General features: G+C 47.6%; 1 protein-coding gene across 1 annotated transcript; it reads right to left on the reverse strand.

Annotated features, from left to right (window-relative positions):
• Positions 1-119: 119 nt before the first annotated feature.
• Positions 120-20,308, reverse strand: LOC142819330 (histo-blood group ABO system transferase 1-like). The gene is made up of 6 exons (XM_089772911.1): positions 20,257-20,308; positions 17,489-17,524; positions 14,824-14,871; positions 14,127-14,162; positions 9,916-10,050; positions 120-1,329 (listed from the first exon to the last, which is right to left on the reverse strand). The coding sequence occupies exons 1-6, from the start codon at positions 20,259-20,261 to the stop codon at positions 642-644; spliced, it is 948 nt and encodes a 315-aa protein (XP_089629037.1). The 5' UTR covers positions 20,262-20,308; the 3' UTR covers positions 120-641.
• Positions 20,309-20,915: the final 607 nt, after the last annotated feature.

Here is a 20,915-nt window from a genome sequence, read left to right on the forward strand (position 1 = left end):
CGGGGGGAGGGGCAGGAGCGGTTGTACGGTAGCGCTGCCCCGCCCCCAGGGAAAATCTCCCGCCCTTTTGCCGGGGGGGGGGGGGGGGGGGCAGAGTAGGGCCCGTCCTCAGAGGCTGCTGCCTGCGCCTGGGCCCGGGGCTGTCCGTGCCGGCAGGGGAGGGGGCGAGGCTGGGCCGCTGCCTGTCACCCCTATTGCCACAGGGGCGGGGGAGCCGGGCTGGGGCTAGCTGCATTCCCCACATTGCCACTGCTTACTGGACTCTTAAAGGCTGTGTCTACACACTGGAGATGTAAGAAACAGTTATGGAGCCTTACCAATTGTCTGTATATTCTCATCAACCAAGGGTACCTGCAATATCAGTTAGGTTAGTTTGAAATAACATAGTGGTGGGCAACCTGTGGCCCATCAGGTTAATCTGATTCTAAGCCACAAAATATTTTGCTAGCACTGACTGTGCGCACTGCCCCTGTAACATTCAATGGCAGCCCTTCTCTGTTCTTGGCCAATGGGAGCTGTGATGTGTGGTACCTGCAAATGACCAACATCAGCAAAATGTCTAGCAGACACTAATCAGATTACTTTGGGCCGCATGTTCCCTGCAGGTTGCCCACGATTGCACTAAGACCGGTCAGAGAACTTCATTTATTTCTGATTGCAGCATGGTTCTTTGGTACAGCAAGAAACCTCCTTTTCCTAAGGATCTGTGGCCTACCCATATTGTCATCCCACACATATTCTGGGGAAAGTATTTTAGTTGGTTTGTGGTAAACAAAATACTTGTTTAAGTGACTCTCTTCTTGCCATATTGCCTCAATTCTCTTGTCTTTGTCCACCATAATGGCTTCATGGCATTTCTTGGACAGCTTGTAAACCTCCTTTATTGTTCCTCCAAAAAATCCTCCAGCATAGTAGAAGTCACCCTCATCGTGGGGAACATAAGCTTGAGAAGCAGGTCGACGTTCATAGGTGAAAGACTGACGCTCTGAACCATAGAATCCTGGGTGTAGTGTGCCAAACAAGTTGCTCAGGATTTCTACTCCAACTAGGTCATTAAACCTCATGTCTACGTCAACACACACAAGGTAGTCGACCTCATTAATGAACTGCTTCTTGGAGAAGTGGTTGATCATTTCCATGCGTCGCATAGAGATTTCTTGCCACCTCGAGTAGTTTTGGACTTGCAGAACTACTACATTCCTTCCTTCTTTGAGCTCAACTTTAGGAACTTCTTGTGGTCTGTCTGTGAAAATGTAATAGTTCACCTTATGTCCAACCATAAAGTACATCTCTGCAGTTTCTAAAAATGTCTTGAGGAACACGACATACCTACAAAAAAAAATTATCTATTAGAAATAAAAGGTGCGGTGGAGAAGATTGAAAGAAGGGGACATAAAGAGCAACAAAGTGAAGTGCAGAAGAGGGAATAGAGAGGGTAAAAGGGTGGCAGTGTAAGAATGGGCTGAACTGTACAGTATCATGAAGGTGAGGATGAAAATACTGAACTTAGCATGGAAAAAGATAAGAGGTGGTAAAAGGACTGGTGAGGGCTGGTGACTTAGCTGGACTCACTAGAGGGATCTAGGATTCAGCTGTTGTTATTTAGGGAGAGGCAGATGAACCAATTAAAAGCACTTGGTGATGATCAAAGCAGTGTAAATGTCTGGCTTTTTTTCATAGGAGAAAACAACAATTAATATAAGATTTCTATTAAGAAGTAACAAATCATTGTGATGCCACCTAACAGGCTTTCTTGCAAGCAGGAATTGATAATGCTCATGCCCAGCCAAAATTACTCTTCTGTTTTAATCAGAAACAATGCTTTAAAAAATATTTCTTGCGTGTTCCCTGGTTAGAACTACTTCCTTCCAAATCCTGGTGATTATCAACCTTCATCTCTTGAGCCACATTCAGCTCTTCAAGGCATTGTACATGACTCTTAGGGAGTCTGTGCTATAGGAGCGAGTGAGATCTTAGATACTGTGCTGATTACCTGAGTGCTCTGCCCATGAATACATGTGGAAATGCCAAGAAATGAAGCACAGACACCATGGCGCTCTATCCTTCCCCACAGCCAGGAAGGAAGTCTACCTGGGAAAAGTGAAGAGCTGACATGTACCCTGTCTGTATCTGAACCAAGTGTTACAAGAGCTCCCCGCCATGTAGCCAAGGATGAGCCAAGATCTCTGGCAGTGATTTGACATCAATGGCTGAGAAACAGCCTGGGCACTAGAACCACTAGCACTCAGGAGCCTTATCCTGCTGTCATATTGGAGAGAGTCAGCAAAGGAACCTGTAAAAAAAAAATCCATTCAGACCTCTCAAGAGTAGAAGGGTGAGATGAGGCACTAGACTTCAACTCACACCCAGTAGGAGAGAGGGGGCTTTACAGTTACACTGCAAATATCCAAGCCCCCTTCATTTGACTATGAGAGAGATGATAGTTGTACGCTGTGGCTCTTAGAAATTAACATCAACCTCATTTGTTGCCCCTTTAGACCACAGTAGTAGTGAATGAGAAACATCCTCCCGGTCTTTGTCCTTGTTTGGCTGCTCTTTATACAGTATACAGATATACAGCACAGAGTGAAGACTGGAATTGTTCATTCATGGTCATTTCCAATGCAGTTACTGGCCACATGCAGTTTGGATGCGCCAGAAGACCTTTCTGCAACATATTTAGCCTTGCTTGAAGAAACTGATTTCTGATTCTAAGCTAAGCATTTTTAAGTAAGCCCATTTCTCGTTACAAAAAAATGTAAAGGTGCACCAGGAATCATTTAGCAACCTTCCCTATAAAACAAAGGGTACAAATGTGCTACTTATACCCAACATATTATTGGGAAGAGATTCTAATTGATATTGATTCTGGGATAGTGCCAGAGTCATTGTGCCAGCAACATATATAGTGGTGTTACATTGCTTGGAGTTTTGTCTTTCAAAGTCCTGACTGCATGTAATCATTATCAGTCCTATTAAACTTTTTACAAGAGTGGGAAAGTTAGCTCCAGTATCCTGGACAAATTTGGACCTCATTTCTATCATTCCATCTTCCCAAATAGGCCCCGTATTTTCAAAACGATCTGGTATTCTATGCTTTCTGTCCTAACGTGTCGTGTCTCATTGATGTACAACATTGAAAAGCTGCTGCATCTGATTGGTGGCCAAATCAACCTTGCATATATTTATTCAGCAGCTTATTCACAGGTACAAAAACCTACTTATCCATGCTTAACAGGATAATAATGGAAAAATAATCATGATATTTTACTATACTTTGCACTGGAGTCCTTTTGTAAAACAGGACTGAAAGATCAAAAAGTTTCTGTTAATCTCTAAGAGCTTAGAAAAAGCTTGTTAAATGCTGTATGAACCTAAGCTTCATGCCTGGGGCCTTACCAAATTCACAGCCATGAAAAACATGCCTCGGACCATGAAATTTGATCTCGTTCCGGGAAATCTGATCTTTTTTGAGCTTTTACCCTATCCGATGCAGTGGGGAGATGGGCATTTCTCAAATTGAAGGCCCTAGCCCAAAAAGTAGCTGCAGGCCATTTCAGGGGCCATTTCAGTCACAGAGATACCTTTGAGACTGCACTTAATGTGCTGAAATACCACTGAGCTCACCTACCTGCTCTCTGGATTGTCTCACCACCCTGTCCTGCTGATCCAGACCCTCTGGTCTCCTCCAGCAATAGCACAGAGTTGGGGACCCAGCCCACAGCAGAGTAAAACAAACACTCAGCTCAGCTCTGGGAAGGCTCAGTCAAATGGGCTAGACATGGCATTCAGGTGCACATCCCCAATGGGATCAGAATCCCAGCTAAATACACTTAACTCTGTATTAAGTTTTACACAGAGCAAGCTCATAAAATGTTTGCCCCCTTTATCAATGAAAGAGAGATATGCATAGCTGTTTCCCCCTGAGGTAACAATTATTTACGCAGGATTAATTAATATAAAAAAGTGATTTTGTTAAGTACAAAAAGTAGGATTGAAGCAATTTGCAAGTAATACCAGACAGATCAAAGGAAGTTACTAAGCAAAGTAAAACAAAACACACCAGCTAAATCCAGAAGAGCCAACAGACCTTCTGGGTCCCTGGGAAAGGGGAGAGGGAGCAGGGCCACAGGTGTAAGGAGCAGAGCTAGGGCAGCTGGCCCTCAACACTGCAGTTGTCCCCTTTACCCTCCCTGTCAATGGGCCTGGCTAAGCCTAATACACTAAGAAACGTGTTACATACAATACTTTACCCTAGCTGTAGTTCTAGTCTGCCTCCCAGACTGGGTTTATCCTTCCCCTTATTTAGTCTTAGATGTTTCTAGCAATCATCTTGGGTGGTAAGGAGGGGTGTCCTTATGTCTGGCAGCAGCCCCTATTGTTTGATTTCCCACCTTTATATATTTTTTGCCAAAGATGGGAATTCTTTGTGTTCACTTCCAACTTCTTCATGCTTCCAGTGGAAAAATACGGCATCCAGAATGGGTTTCAGCATCAGGCCATGGCAGGACTAGGGTCACCGATGGGATGGGGGGAGTAGGCAAAGGGGACAGTTGCCTAGAGTGAGGACTCTTTAAACCACCGCTGGAGCCCCACACAGAACAGTCTAGACGGTGCAGAGGGCTGGCTGTCCCTACTGACAAGGTTCCACCCCTTCTGTGGGGTCTAGAGCTGAGCCTGCTCTCACATTATCCAAGGCTTAGCCAAGCCTGTTGCCAGCCTTGAACAGGACCACCCATAGTCCAGGCTTACAGGGAAAACAAGACTATTCACATATCATTGTTCTGAGTAGTGGGCCATTAAGTTTCTTGAGTATTACTTAGCATGTCTAGTTTAGTAAAACAGGTTTATATTTCATATTTCTAACTTCAAATGCAGGAATGATACATGCACACAAAGGGCAAGTCTACACAGCAGCATTATTTCAGAATAAATTCAAAATAACTGGCTTCTTACTCCGACTTCTGTAAACCTCATTGCATGAGGAGTAAGGGAAGTTGGGGAAAGAATGCTTTATTTCAAAATAACTGCTCTGTAGACAACACTAAAAGTCAAAATAAGTTATTTCGACTTACGCTCATAATTAGCGTAGCTCAAGGTACGTAGCTTATTTCAAGTTTAGCCCTGCTGTGTAAAAGTGCCCAAACAGACTATACATATTCAGCAGATTATAACTTTTCTAGTGATATGTTACATGACCTGTTTTGCATAGAACATATTCCAGTTATGTCATACTCATAAGCATATTTCCATAAAAATATGCATCACAGTCTTGTCACCCTTACTTATGTGCTGCCTTGAGAGCTGAGCAGCAGGAGAATGGCGGCTGTTGGCTGGGCATCTAGCTGTGAAAGCAGCGTCCCACCAACCAGGTCCATTCCTGGGCGGGGGGGGGGCCTAGAACAAATATAGCAAAATGTCTTGAAAGAAACTTCTTTAGCCCTGTGAGCCATTTCTACAGATTTGTTTGTCTGCCTTAGTGAGTGTGATGTCTCCACTGGCTGAGGGGTGGCTGCTCTTCACTTGTGGCCATGGGGTTATGTAGGCCATACCCTGGCAGAGACAGGGCGTGTCCATCTGAGGTACTCTTAAAGCAATTATAGGCCAGTGTTTCTCAATATCTTTTTTATAAAGTACCCCTTTAAAAAAATTATAAATACCCCCAATTCCCCAGCTCTAACCAAATGAACCCATCCCTCCCCCAGAGCCAGGCATCCCCAGCCCCACCCCACTCTAATCCAATGCCCTCACCCTCCTGCAGAGCTAGGCCTCTCCAGCCTCCCTGCTCCATTTTCCAACGTCCCTCCCCTCCGTTTGAAGTGCCTGTTCCCACTGCCCAGCCCTGCCTTGGTGGCTTTTCTGCAGGGAGCAAGTGACCTGCCAGCACTGAGCTTGCTGTGTGGGACTGTGCGCTCCCACCTTAGCGCAGGGCCCTCCTAGCGTGGTGCCCAATGGCAACTGCCCTCCCTCGCTATGCCACTGATGCGGGGGGACTTTTGGAGCAAAGCTTATTGTGCCGCTTCACCACCTTTTAGCTCCTCTCCGCAGTGCCACGGGAAGTGGCAATGGAGATGCATTGTACTGAGCTGCTGGTGGGGGTGGGGGTAATGCGCATTTCCAAGTTCAGCCACCCTACCTGCTGGAGCATCCCAAGGAGGCTGCTGGAGAGGAAATGAACTTGACAAAGCCCTGGCTGGGTTGATTTAGTTGGGATTGGTTCTGCCTTGGGCAGGGAGCTGGAATTGATGATCTCCTAAGGTCTCTTCCAGCTCTATGATTCTAAGAGAGGCAGCAGTGGAAGTGATTTTTTTTCTCCCCATCCAAACCCACCCCCCAACTTGGAACTGCCCCAGGTCTTACCGGAGCTGCTGAAGCCACAGCCATACACTTTTCTCACCAGCACTGGGGTGTGCACGCAGAGCTGCTGTTAACATCCAGGCACGTGGCTCTGAACATTCAATCTGACATACACGTGCCACTGCCCCTTCCCTGATCCCCTTTGCAGGGCAAAATCCCAGACATTTTTTGCCAAATTTCACTAGTGTTGATGTACCCCCCAGACTTCTCTTGTGTAGCCCTAAGGGTACGCGTACCACGGGTTGAGGAACACTGTTATAGGCTGCAACTGGTTTTAATGGAAGGAGGTGGGAGATGCCTGCTCTTCATGGGTGTGTTCACTGGAAGTTATTTTCAGCTCCAACTCTGTCATGAAGAAAATAAGATTCCTAATGGAGGTAACAGCTGAGTCACTTATGGGAGGAAAGGATGAAAAACTGACTTCCAGGGAGTGGTCACCTCCACACAATTGCTTCTCAGGGTGCGAAGCTGGGAGCTGAGGACTGAAATCACAGAGGCAACGCACTCTTGGGCAACCCTGATGCCCCCATTTTCCAGTCAGACTGTGGAATTGGACCGGGTTCTCCAGCACTGTTTCTGGGTCAGTGTGGTGGTGCTGGGCTGTGATTTCTAGGCTGGAACAGGGGAAGTGAAAGGGGTGGAGATAGAAAGTAAAGCAGGGCCTTGAGTGCGAGCAAACCAATTAGTCATTGGAGTAGCTCAGAAACTCATGGTTTGCCCTTCTCCCCTTTTCCACGGAGCAAGAGGAGACAACTCATAGGAACCTTACACTCCCTCCATCACCGGAGAACAGAGTGGGGGAGACTCCTACTCTAATTCCCCCCTTCCTGGAGCTTGAGGCCTCCCTCTTGCTGGGGGGGGGGGGGGATTGAACGACAGGTTTAAAACATCAGCACCTGGTCTACACTGCAGCTCTTACAGTCAATATCACTGTTGGGAAATCCCAGATCCCAATTTCTTGACTGTTGACACAGCTTTGGAGACCTCATTATAACAGGCATCATCTTTCCATCCCAACAGGGCTGAGGGTTACTTTCTACATGTGCAAGTCTTGTCAGGGGTGGCCTGTCCATATAGGCGAACTAGGCAGTTGCCTAGGGTGCCAAGTTAAATGGGGCGCCAAATGGTGGCGCAATATCATTGAGGGGTTTGGAGGTGGAGGCACCAATTGCATGGTTCGCCTAGAGTGCCAGTTGCTGGCAGCTAGTCTAGGGCTGCCCCTGCCTGCCCCTATGGCTTTGGAGGACATCTTAGCTACTCTGTACCTGGGTGTGGGTGTGCATGTGTTCGAGTGTGCATGCGTGCGAGAGGAAAGAAGTTATACTAATTCAGTGTAAAATGTTCCCATCTTTCTGCACCCACTACCTTCACCCTCTCAAATTAATTTCTCCCTCCACCCCTCCTTCTCCTGCTCCCTCTGCTTGGATATAACATTAGCAGTTGAGTGGGCTGCAGCATGCAGGAATATGACAGAGACACTGCCTGGGGCATGCACTTGTTTAAAAAAAGAGTGAGTGGTGTGTTCTGTGCAACTGAAAGGTATTGGAGCCTTCTGGTCTTTCTGTAAGACAGACACTGGGGCAGCATGAGGCAGTGTCGACTGGATGTTCTTTTGGCCTCTGATGATAGGACAAGAAGCAATGGGCTTAAATTGCAACAAGGGAGATTTAGATTTGACATTAGGAAAAACTTTCAGTCCGAGTGGTTAAACACTGGGATAAATTGCCTAGGGAGGTTATGAAATCTCCATCATCGGAGATATTTAAAAGCAAGTTGGATCAACAAGGGTAGAGAACTTTTTTGAGGTCTGGGGCTGCTGACTCACAGAAAAACCAGTCTGAGGCCACACAAAAGCACAACAAACCCATCACTGACTGGCCCTTGACTGAGAAGGAAACACATTCCCCTAGCACACCAGAGCCGAGAGGGCCCAGGCTAGTAGATTGTGTGTGCTCCAGCCCTACGGAGGGACGGAGCGCCAGCACAGACTCCCCAATACTGGGAGAGGAGCCCTAAGACTCAGGAGCTGGATCCAGGCAAGCCAGGGACTGCACTCGGCCACCAGGCCATAGGTTCCCCACCCCGATCTACGGTTCTATTTCTGAAATATTCCACCCCAAGTAGAGTGATAACTAGGGCTTGACAAACGGCGGCAAAAACCGCTTGCCGGCCCTGTACTGCGCATGCTAAAGAGCCACAATGCGCATGCGCGCGCTGCCAGGGCCAGTCCGAGCCATTCCAGCACCCCAGGCGGACAGTTTAATTGTGACCCGGGTTGGGGGAGGGCGCATGCGCAGCCCCGCCCCCATGCCGGTGCCTGGGTGCACAGCCCAGGGCTGCCCGGGTTGGGCCAAGCCAGGCCATGCAGGGCCCCGCAGCCGTGGGGGGAAGGGTGCTTTTGGCCAGTGCTGCGGAGGTTAATGTGGTCCCCACCCCGGGCTGCTGCTGTAGGGTGGCCACTGGGAGCTGCTGCAGCCTGCGATCCAGGAGCCAGGTGCATAGCATCTGATGGCAGCTATAAGGGACACTTTGCGCCCTTTACAGCTGCCATCAGGCACCCCCCATAGGTTGGCACCCTGGGCAGCTGCCCGGCTAGCCCATGCCTTAATCCGGCCCTGCACGCCGCAAATGAACGGGGTGCACGGCTGAAATCTACTCGCTACGGGTGAGTAGATTGTATTGTTTGTCAAGCCCTGGCGATAACAGTGTAGAGAGAAGACAGAAGATCACCTAGGCCCGTGGTCCCCAACACGGTGCCCGTGGGCGCGCGGCGCTTGGAGGTGGCCCCGGGCACTTGGAGGAGGGGTGGGGCGGGCGCCGGCCCCAGGCACGGCTATGGGGGGGCCCCGCCCCGTCCCCTGGCGCCCGGTGGGCGAACGGCCATGCCCCCTGGCGCCCGGCGGGCGAACAGCCACGCCCCCTGGCGCCCGGCAACCTCCGCAGGTTGGGGACCACTGACCTAGGCTATGTCTTCACTGCAAGTTCGTCCAGCAGAAAATATGCTAATGAGGGACCCAGTAGCATAAGTCATGATCTCATTAGCATATTTTCTGCCATTTCTTTTTGGGCAGGGGGTTTTTGCGCAAAAAGAAGCAGTGTTGACTTTTTTTTTTTTTTTCACAAAATCCCTGTTTTGCTGAAGATCTGGGACAGGCATAAGGATCTTGTAAAAACGGTGTTGCTAAAAAAAAAAAAAAAAAACATCCACACTCCTTATTTTTGTGCATAAAACATAGTTGCTTCCATAGTTGCTAATCCTTTCAGTCCCCCTCTCTCTGATACACACAACAAGCAGCTTAACTTGACCCTTTTTCATAGATGCCAGATCCTTATAATTTCCTCCTCTGCCCCACTGTGAAACCCCAGTCCTTTCCCTGTCACTGAAATGTGTTTTAAGTCAATCAGCAGTCTTCCAACAACACTCCTGCTAGGAAGGATGAGATGAACAAGGGATACACCATCACTACACACATACAGAAAACAGATTCCCACTCCTCTTAGTGGTTATCTTTCACCTTTCATAACTAACATATAGTTCTGTGAATTAGCCATACTCACTTTTTGATCGCAAAAACTGTCAGTCCTACAGTGACATTCCTTTGTCGGAACTGCTCATTCAGGATCTCGAGGTTATAGGTCCCTTCCCAAACTATTGGCGCAAACCATGGAGTCATCATAAGGACGTCATTTCTCCTGTGGAAGAGGAAGTTTTCTTTAGAATCACACTGTAGAAGGAAGAAATACGGAGGCAGTTGCCTTCCCTCCATTTAGAAAGACACTACCGGATCCATGTGTTAAAGTTCAAAAATGGATAACTAATAGGTGTATAGAAATACACAAGTCCACAAACTCACATAACATTGTGCAATAAGGCTATATAATGTTACAGGTTATTGGAATCTCTCTGGATTAACCCTTTAAGATTTAGTAATAATATAAGAATCTATCAGCTAATTAATGGTGCACTGCACTGGCATGTATCCATCTATCCATCATGCATAAAGTTTGTAACTGAATAAAAAATCTTGGGTTGTATTTTGTTTAAAGATCCAGGTGTTTCTGAGATTTTGTATGAATACATTAACAAACGGACAATTCAGGGAATTACAGACCAGTCATCTTAACTTCTGTACCCAGAAAGATAACGGAACAAATAATTAAGCAATCAGTTTGCAAACATCTAAAAGATAATAAGGTGATAAGTAACAGTCAGCATGGATTTGTCAAGAACAAATCGTGTCAAATCTAACTGATAGCTTTCTTTGACAGGGTAACAAGTCTTGTGGATGGGGGAGAGGGGAAGCAGTAGATATGGTTTATCTTGTCTTTAGTAAAGGCTTTTGATACTGTCTCACATGACCTAGGGAAATACAACCTAGCAGGAGCTACTATAAGGTGGGCACATAGTTGGTTGGAAAACTGTTCTCAGTCAATGGTTCACAGTCATGCTGGAAGATCATAATGAGTAGAGTTCTTCAGGGACCAGTTCTGGCTCTGGTTTTGTTCAATATCTTCATCAATTATTTAGATAATGGCAGAGAGTACACTTATAAAGGTTATCTTTATACCAAGTTGGGAGAGTGTGCAAGTGCTTTGGAGAATAAAATTAAAATTTAAAATGAAAAGGACAAACGGAAGAAATGGTCTGAAATAAATAGGATGAAATTCAGTAAGGACAAAGGCAAAGCACTCCACTTAGGAAGAATCAGCTGCACGCATAGAAAATGGGAAATGACTGCCTAGGAAGGAGTACTGCACATAGGGACCTAGGGGTTATATTGAACCACAAACTAAATATGTGTAACACTGTTGCAAAAAACATTGAACATAATTCTGGGATATATTAGCAGGAATATTGTAAGCAAGTCACGCAAAGTTATTTTTCTGCTCTACTTCACATTGATTAGGCCTCAGCTAGAAGCATCTTTTCCAGATCTCAGTGCCACATTTCAGGAAAGTTGTGAACAAACTGGAAAAAGTCTAGAGAAGAATGTCAAAAATTATTAAAGGTCTAGAAAACATGACCTATGAGGGAAGAGTGAAAAAGTGGATTTGTTTATTATGGAAGAGAAGACTGAGAGAGGACACGTCTATTGAAAAGCAGCTGTCAGTGTAATAGGTTGACCATAGAGCAATGGGATTGGAAAACCTGCATCATGTGACACTACCTGCCCCATGCGCATTGCAAACCCTTTCCAAAGTACTCTGTATCTAGTTGAGGGATAGCTGCCACTATGCACTGCTCTCCGGGCCATTGCAAGAGCTGCTAATGTGGATGCACACCACCATCATAAGGAGCATGGTGCGGACACACAACAGCAGTATCCCTGCAGCACTCTGCCAGTGCAGTAAATCTGCCAGTGTAGACATACCCTGAGCCCTGCCACAAGTTCAGGGGACTGGACTAAAGGCACTGGTGCTGACTCCATCGATGCTCAGGGGCTGGAGCTCCCACAGGGAAAAATGTATAGGCAGCCAAGCTCCTTCATCCACCCAATGACTTTTGCCCACTGGCGAACCTGCTGAGCAACACCTCTCCCATCCTCTTGGCACCCCCCACTCCTACAAACAGCTGTTTTGCAGCATTCCGGATACTCCAGGAGGAAGGGAGAGGAGCAGAGAAACAGCATGCTCAGAGGAAGAGTTGGGGTAGAGATGGAATTGGAGCAGGCAAAGCAGGGTCAAGAAGAGGCAGGGCTAGACTGGGAGGGTATGTCTACACTACAGCGCTAGTTCGAACTAACTTAGTTCGAATTAGTTAATTTGAACTAAGCTAATTCGAACTAACACGTCTAGAACTAAAAACTAGTTCGAATTAGCGTTTTGTTAATTCGAACTAGCGCGTCCACATTGAGTGGACTCTGAACAGGGCTTAAGGATGGCCGGAACCAGTGCCAGCAGGGCATCAGAGGAGGACTTAGAGCGTGGAGCTGCTGTCTCAGGCTAGCTGAGGGCTGCGCTTAAAGGGTCCCGACCCCCACCCCGGACAGACAGTTCTAAGGGGTGCCCCACTTGCAAAGCAGTCCTGGCTTGGATTGCCCGGAGTACCCACACTGGGCACATCACACCACTCGGCCATCAGCCCGGCTGCACTTGCCGCAGGCTGCCATCTGGGGAAAGAGGGCAATCGGGGGGCTGCAGGAGAGCTTCCACCCCAGAAGCCCGCAGAGCCAGCCCAGTCCTCCCCATCGGGGGCTCGTACCCCATTCCTCCCTCACCTCCTTCCACTTACCCTTCCCTAGCCCCCCTTCTTATTGATGTACAAAATAAAGATAACGTTTCTTCCAACATTTACTCTGTCTTTATTGAACAAAACTGGGGGAGACTGGGAAAAGGAGGTGGGAGAGGGGAAAAGAGAGGCTGGGAGAGGGGAGGGCAACTAACATGATCAGGGGTGGGAACAGGTCCCAGATGAAGAGAGGCTACAGAGACTGGGGCTGTTCAGCTTAGAAAAGAGGAGATGGAGGGGGGACAGGATAGAGGTCTCTAAAAGCAGGGGTTGGGTGGAAAGGGTGCATTCAGAAAAGTTCTTCATGAGTTCCCATAAAGAAGGACTAGAGGACACCAAAGGAAAGGAATGGGTAGCAGGCTTCAAACTAGTAAGAGAAAGTTGTTCTTCACAAGGCAAATAGTTAACCTGCGGAACTCCTTGCTGCAGGAGGCTGTGAAGGCTACAACTAGAACAGAGTTTAAAGGGAAGTGAGATAAAGTGGTGACGGTTGGGTCCATGGAGTGGTATTAGCCAGGGGGTAGGAGTGGTGTCCCTGCCCAAAGTTTGTGGAAGGCTGGAGAGGGATGGCACGAGACAAATGGCTTGGTCACTGTCTTCGGTCCATCCTCTCCAGGGTTCCTAGGGTTGGCCGCTGTCGGCAGACAGGCTACTGGGCTAGATGGACCTTTGGTCTGACCCAGGACGGCCATTGTAAGCTCAGGGCTCAGGGTCGGGGGTCTCAGTGGACCCCCTTGATTTTCATGCACACCTGCTCCTGGGTGGCCAGGCTGGCAGCTCTCCTGCCCTAGACGGCCACTTTCCTGTGCCTAGTGCGGAGATCGTGGACGAGGTCCACGATGTCCGCACTAGCCCAGGAAGGTGCCCGCCTCTTGCGGTCCAGGGCAAGCTCCCGGGAGCCGCCAGCCTGGTCCCAGGAAGAGGGGGTGGGCTGGGGGACATCGGGTGGGTGGCTCTGTGCCGTACCAGGTGCAGGGTCTGCTGGCTGGGTGCTGGCAGGCTTGCACCTGGCACGGGCACCGTAGCCAGCCCGTGCCCCTTTAAGAGGTCCGGGGCCGGGAGGGGGGCATAGAGTTTCCCTGGTGTTGGCCAGAGTGGCCACCAGGGAAAGCTGGGGAGGGCTAGCCTCCCACTAGTTCGAATTAAGGGTCTACACAGCCCTTAATTCGAACTAGCTAGTTCGAACTAGGCTTAATCCTCGTAAAATGAGGTTTACCTAGTTCGAACTAAGCGCTCCGTTAGTTCGAATTAAGTTCGAACTAACGGAGCGCTAGTGTAGCGCCTAGGAAAGTTAGTTCGAACTAACTTTGTAGTGTAGACAAACCCGGAGTGTGGGGGAATGGGGAAAGTAGGGACAGTGGTGGAGGAGAGATTGAGCACCCCCAGCTAAAGGGAAAGTCAGCACCTACGTCTCAAGGTCCCTTTCAAGCCTATGGTACTAAGTTCAGAAACTTCCTTAATCATTTTGGTTTCACTTTAGTCTATTAACTTTAGTTATAACTTGGATGAAACAAAAACACTTATTTTTAGTTTTACTTACGGTGGCTTTAGAACCTGTGGCTTTGCGTAAATCATTCTGAAGGGAAAAGATTAAAACAAAAATTATTTCAAGTTAAAGAACGATTTTCATAGCTGTTAAAAAAAAACCTTCTGGAATTTACAGCTAAAAGATTCCCCCCACTCAGGGACCAATACTAAGGACTCCCCAGTAAAGAGTTTTAACTATACCTCTGGCTTGAGTTTAAATCCTGGTTCAGGTCACAAATGAACACGAGTTCAATGGTCTCTAATATTGGTTCTGATCAGAAAACTGCTACATCGTGTGTCTTCATTGACAATCTATGCTTAAGAGAGGCTCAGAGGGAGATAGCAAAAGTCAGGAATGATGTACATTAAAAAAGCAGTGTGAGCATGCAGGATTGGAGAAGAAAAATTTTGTAGATGGGGAATGGAGCACATTGATAGAGCAGTGGGTGTGGCTCAAAGCTTGAATAATAGAAGTGCAGGCTGGTAACATTCATAGAGGGAAATCCATGATATCACTACTGAGAGGTAGGTAATATCCAAGTTTCTCTAAATCTCAGTGTCATCAGGCTCTCCTGACAATTCATAATACACAAATGCCATGCTAAGCCATAGTACTGGAGTTCCACAAGCATAAATGAGCATCCTTCAGGAATCCCAGAGCTCTTCTGAAAGAAGATCAAATGCTTAAAAGAAACTAACTAAAGTTCTACCTTGGTAATTCAATTTCCAGCAAGTTCTCCAAGAGGTGGGTACGGTTGCTATGGAGGAAGAGCAATGGAAGTTTGGTTTACAAGAAGACAACATGAAAAAGAAAATAACAAATCCAAGAAATCATTGAGGGTATGTCTATACTACAGCGCTAATTTGAACTAACTTATTTCGAATTAGTTAAGTCAAGCTAATTTGAAATAACGCATCTAAACCCAAAAACTAATTCGAATTAGCGTTTTGCTAATTCGAAATAGCGCGTCCACACTGATTGAACGCTGGGTCACATTTAAGGGCAGCTGAAACCGGTTCTGGCAGGGATCAGGTCAGTAGTTGCTTTGTGTGGCTTTCTGAGGCTCGTGCTTTAAGGGACACCCCCGGACAGCCAGTTCTCAGCTTTTTTACTTGCTTGCCTACCTCGCCAAGGGACAGCAAAGCGTTTTCCTCTCTGCCTGCCTGTGTCTGTGGTTCCCATTGGGCAGTTGGCACCATGGAGCCAGAGCTCGCCTGGGCATTCTACTACAGTTTTTGGACTTGCTGCTGCAAGCCTGCCAGGAATGGCTGGAGGCTGCCTTGCACCATCTGGTGCACATCAGCCCCTTGCCCTTCCCCCTGGCCTCCCTGGGGGCCGTGGGGAAGCCGCAGCAGCGTCTGGACACCAGCAGCGACTGGTGGGACCGCATCGTCCTGGAGTGCTGGGGAGACCAACAGGGGACCCAGAATTTCAGGATGAAGAAGGACACCTTCCTGGAGCTCTGCAAGTGGCTCACCCCTGCTCTGTGGTGACGGGACACTCGCATGAGGCACGCCATCCCCCTCCAGAAGCGTGTGACCATCGCCCTGTGGAAGCTTTTCAGCTTCCGAACCATCGGGAACCAGTTCGGCGTGGGGAAATCCACCGTCGGAGCAGTGCTCATGCAGGTATGGCACTCACTGGCCACTGGGCTGCAAGGAGGGGATGGGCCATCCCAGGGAAAATGGGGAGGAGGAGGCTAGTGCCCCGCATGGGAGGGTTTGGTCTGTCCCGGCCATACTACATGTCGCTTGTGGCGGCCAGGATCGCAGCGAGTGGGGCACAGGGCAGTGACAGGGAAAAAACACTCCTAGTCACCCGGGCACCCCAGTGATTTGTGGTTTGGTGTGTCTCTCTGCAGTTGGTCAAGGCCATCAACCGGGTGCTGCTCTGTAGGGTGGTCTGCCTCACTGACCTGGACGTGGTTATCCAGGGGTTTGGCACCATCGGCTTCCCCAACTGCAAGGGGTCCATCGACAGGACACACATCCCCATCTGTGCCCCGGAACACCAGGCCTCCCTCTACATTAACCACAAAGGTTACTTCTCCATGATCCTGCAGGCTGTGTCTGACCACCGGGGCCAGTTCACGGACATTAATGTGGGCTGGTCCGGCAAGGCACACGACGCCAGGGAGTTTTACAACTCTTCCGAGTGCTAGAGGCTGCACACCAGGACCTTCTTCCCCGATCATCAGTTTGCTCTCCTCTCCTCTTACTGTGCAAAAGTGCAGATTTTAATATAGATTCCAGTATCAGGTGATAGGGATCATGTCTCTGTAAGGCCCTTGTCTCCATATCTCATGGGCTGACCCAAACCTCTGCAGGAAGTTTCAACTTCCTTGTCTCTTGCTAATGAGCCATCACAGTCTTGAAACAGTGGGAGTGACCCAAATCTCCCTGATGATTTGCCATTACAGAGATCCCCTGTAGTAATCCTCACTGATTAATGAGGGTAATGACACTCCCTGTCACACACTCCCCTTCTGACCCCTCCCCACCTCAGCTGAAAAGCAGCTGTGGATATAGTAGGATGATCATAGAACAGTGGGATTGGGAAACCAGCATCATGTGAAACTGCCCGCTCCATGCGACATTGCAAACCCTTCTCAAAGCACCCTGTGTCTAGTTGCACAGTGGGATAGCTGCCACAACGCACTGCTCCCTGGGCTGTTGCAAGAGCTGCTAATGCAGGTGTGCTCCACCATCACAAGGAGCACAACAGAGTTTCCCTGCAGTGCTCTGTGAGCAGAGCTGTAACTGCCAGCGCTGTACATCTGCCAGTGTAGACACACCCTGAGTCCTGCCACGAGTGCAGGGAACCGGACTAGATGACCTCTCGATGCACAGGCACCGACTCCATGAATGTTCTCGAGGTAGAGCTCCCACCGGGAAAAATTAGCAATTCTCATCAGCCTCGAGCAGCCAAGCTCCCCCTACTGCCCCCCCAGTGCCTCTTACCCCCTGGCAGGCCTGCTAACCAACTCTTCCTCCTCCCACATAGTATCTCTCACCCCCCACAAAGAGCTGTTCTGCAGCATTCGGGATGCTCTGGGGTGCAGGGGCAGGAGCAGAGACACAGCATGCTCAGAGGAGGTGGCAGAGCAGGGGACTTGGGGGCCGTGGTGGAATGTACGTGGTGGCAGGGGCAGAGCAGGGGCAAGAAAAGGCAAGGCAAGGACAAGGGCGGAGGGGAGGGTGTCAAGGCCCCCCCCCCCCTGCTAAAGGGAAAGTCAGAGCCTATGTCTCAGGGTTCCAGTCAGGCCTCTGGTTATAAATTCAGAAACTTCCTTTTGCATTTTGGTCTGACTTTCGTTTGTTAACTTTAGTGACATCTTAGAGGTAACAAAAACACCTATTTTTAATTTTACTTACGGTGGCCTTAGAATCTGTGGCTTTGAGTAAATCTTTCTAAAAGGAAAACAGGAAAACAAAAATTATTTCAAATTAAGGAACAATTTTCATAGCTCTTCGAAAAGCCTTGGACAGTTTACAGATAAAGATTCCCACCACTCACTGATACCTACCAATTGGTGGGAGTGATGCAAACCCGTAAATATGCCATTATAGAAACCCCATTCAGTAATCCTCACTTGATCTACACAAATGATACATGCATATACATGGGATAATCTCATTCAGTTGATGACAGTCTTTCCAGCCATATTACCTAAGGCAACTTGTATAAAGCTTATCTCAGTTGTGACACATTGATTCTATAATCATGTGTTCAGAAAGCTTATGAAAGCCCTGTCACTGCTGCCTTGTTATTTGAAGTCCTCACCCAGAGCTGAAATCCGTTGTGGGAGGACTGATTCTGCCCTGCCTGCTAAGAGATAAAAATCACTGACAGCTGAAACTAGGTGAGATGGGGCAGCGTTTCTGCCCAGCCTGCAAAGACATGAAAGTTACGAAGAGACTGATGTGCAGAGGTCACCGCAGAGAGGCAGGTGGTAGCAGAAGGTGACTGATAGTCGGTTGGCAAACAAGTAGCAGAGAGGGGCAGTGAGCAAATGCCCAAGCAGCAGGAAGAATAAGGTGCCTTTTTACACCCCACTCCACCTAGGGTGGGAAGTGAACTCCGTAGTTGTGTAACCCACACACCAAGGCTACGTCTACACTGGCATGATCTTGCACAAAACTCTTTAGCGAAAGAGTTCTTGCATTAAAGTAGTTGTGCAAGAGAGCGCCTACACTGGCATATGCTTTAGCGCAAGAGATGTGCTTTTGCACGAGAGCATCCATGTCAGTATAGACGCTCTCTTGCGCAAGAAAGCTCTGATGGTCATTTTAACCATAGGGCTTTCTTGCGCAAGAAATTCATGTTGCCTGTCTACACTGGCCTCTTGCGCAAGAACAGTTGTGCAAAAGGGCATATTCCTGAGTGGGAGCATCATAGTAATTGCACAAGAAGCCCTGATTTCATACAGTGGAACGTCAGTTTACTTGCACAAGAACACGTGGCCAGTGTAGACAGGCAGCAAGTTTTTGCACAAGAGCAGCTGCTTTGGTGCAAGATCGCGCCAATGTAGACACAGCCCAAAGGCTATGTCTACACTGGTGCGTTCTCACGCAAAAACTCTTTTGTGGAGGAGTTCTTCTGCAAAAGCTCTTCCAGAATTGAGTGTCTACACTGGCATGTGCTTTTGTGCAAGAAATGTGCTGTTGCACAAGAGCATCCATGCCAATGTAGGCGCTCACTTGCTCAAGATAGCTTTGATGGTCATTTTAACCATAGGGCTTTCTTGTGCAAGAAATTCATGTTGCCTGTCTACAATGGCCTCTTCTGGAAGAACTCTTGTGCACGAGGGCTTATTCCTGAGTGGGAGAGTCAGAGTTCTCGCGCAAGAAGCCCTGATTTTATACATTAGAACGTCAGTTTACTTGCGCAAGAACACGCGGCCAGTGTAGACAGGCAGCAAGTTTTTGTGCAAGAGCAGCTACTTTTGCATGAAATCGCGCCAGTGTAGACACAGCCCCTAGTGAGGTTACTGAGCAATGCAAGTGGTACCTAGACCATAGTAACAGTTAAGACCAAGAGACCTCTACAGCCTGGGCTGGGAGCCAGCTGGCTTTTCGCTCAGAGGGTAGAGGTTCCTGTATTCAGCTCTAGAAAGCCCAGGTTCAAATCTGCCTGCGGGTGGTTATAGCTGCACCTCTGAACTTTAGCTCTGCACTGGCCAAGCAACATTGACAAGCAACTGTGAGTGGGGTGCAGAGAGGGTCAGGCATGTGAAAGGGTTTGGATGACTGGACTTAAGAACCTGAGAGGAAAAGGACACCCCTGGCCTACTTGGGGATGGCTCTTTTGAGGAGAGCACTGATTCATACCAGCCGCAGACGTGCTCTCTTACATATCTAACTCTGAAAAAGATAAGCAGTAGAGCCGTGCGGTCCCTCTCCGTCTGCCTTTGAGGGGTCCTTGCTAGTTTAAATTGAGTTTTCATTTGAAACGTGGCAGCAAACCCCAAATAAGTTTTAAGAGCATAAGAATGGCCGTACTGCATCAGACCAAAGTTCAGCTAGCCCAATATCCTGTCTTCCGACAGTGGCCAATGTCAGATGCCCCAGAGGGAATGAACAAAACAGGAAATCCTCAAGCGATCCCTCTCCTGTCATCCATTCCCAGCTTCAGGCAAACAGAGGCTAGCTAGGAACATCATTCCTACACATCCTGGCAAATAAGTATTGATGAACCTACTCTCCATGAATTTAGCCACGTCATTTTTGGACCCTGTCAAAATCCTGGTATTCACCACATCCTCTGGCAAGGCATTCCACAGGTAGATCATGGTTTTATATAGAGGCAATAAGATATTTTCTGTTTTATTCTCTATCCCTTTTTAAATGATTCCTAACATTCTGTTTGCTTTTTTGACTGCTGCTGCACACTGAGTGGATGTTTTCAGAGAACTATCCACAATGACTCCAAGATCTTTCTCTTGAGTGGTGATAGCTAAATTATTTCCCATTATTTGTATGCGTAGTTGGGATTTTTTTTTCCAATGTACATTACTTTGCATTTATCAAAGCTAAAAGAGAAGTGGTTAGAAATCTCAGCAAAGCGGAATTGATTCCAGAGCTCTAATTGTGAGACCTCAAGGGTTCACAAAATCCAGGAAAGTCCAACAGGGGATAGTTACCTCATTGTGTTGAAGATCTTGACTGGTGTTTCCTGCCAGGTATAATTGGACATACTCCTGCACATTAAATCCAAATGTCATGTCAAACATGGAGATCTAAATAACATAAAGGCTTTATACCTAGTCCAATCTCTAGGCATGTTTAAAGATGCAAACGGTACAACAAAGAAACCAACCCAGCAGTTTAGCCTCACAACGGAACAAAACAAACCAGACAAACCAAAGGTTGCTAGAATGCTGTGGTCGATGAAGAAAAGCAGTTTCATATTATTATCTGTCATGTAATGGGAGTGCACTCAATGATATGTCATGATCTCTGCAATAAAGAGCTTACATCCTACATCATCATTGGAATGCCACAACTAGAGTCACTAAAAGATCATCAAAAAGAGTTATATGGCAAAACAGGTGTAGTGTTTACTTACCAAGCTTGTGAAGACCTCACGCTCAACAGTATTTCTTTTTGTCTCTGTGTTATATGATAACGCTTCAACTTTTGTGCTTCAAAAGCTCCTTTGTTTTTAAATTTCACTCATTTTTATTTAAAAAAATTAAAAAGATGAAAAATACTCCCAAAGTAACCAGATACTGAAAACAAAATGTTTCATTTGACCCAAAAAGTTTTTTTTATTTTGACAGGGGAAAAAAAATCAGTTTCA

Source organism: Pelodiscus sinensis, chromosome 23 (assembly GCF_052426305.1).
Source record: "Pelodiscus sinensis isolate ZL-2025 chromosome 23, ASM5242630v1, whole genome shotgun sequence".
NCBI lineage: Eukaryota > Metazoa > Chordata > Testudines > Trionychidae > Pelodiscus > Pelodiscus sinensis.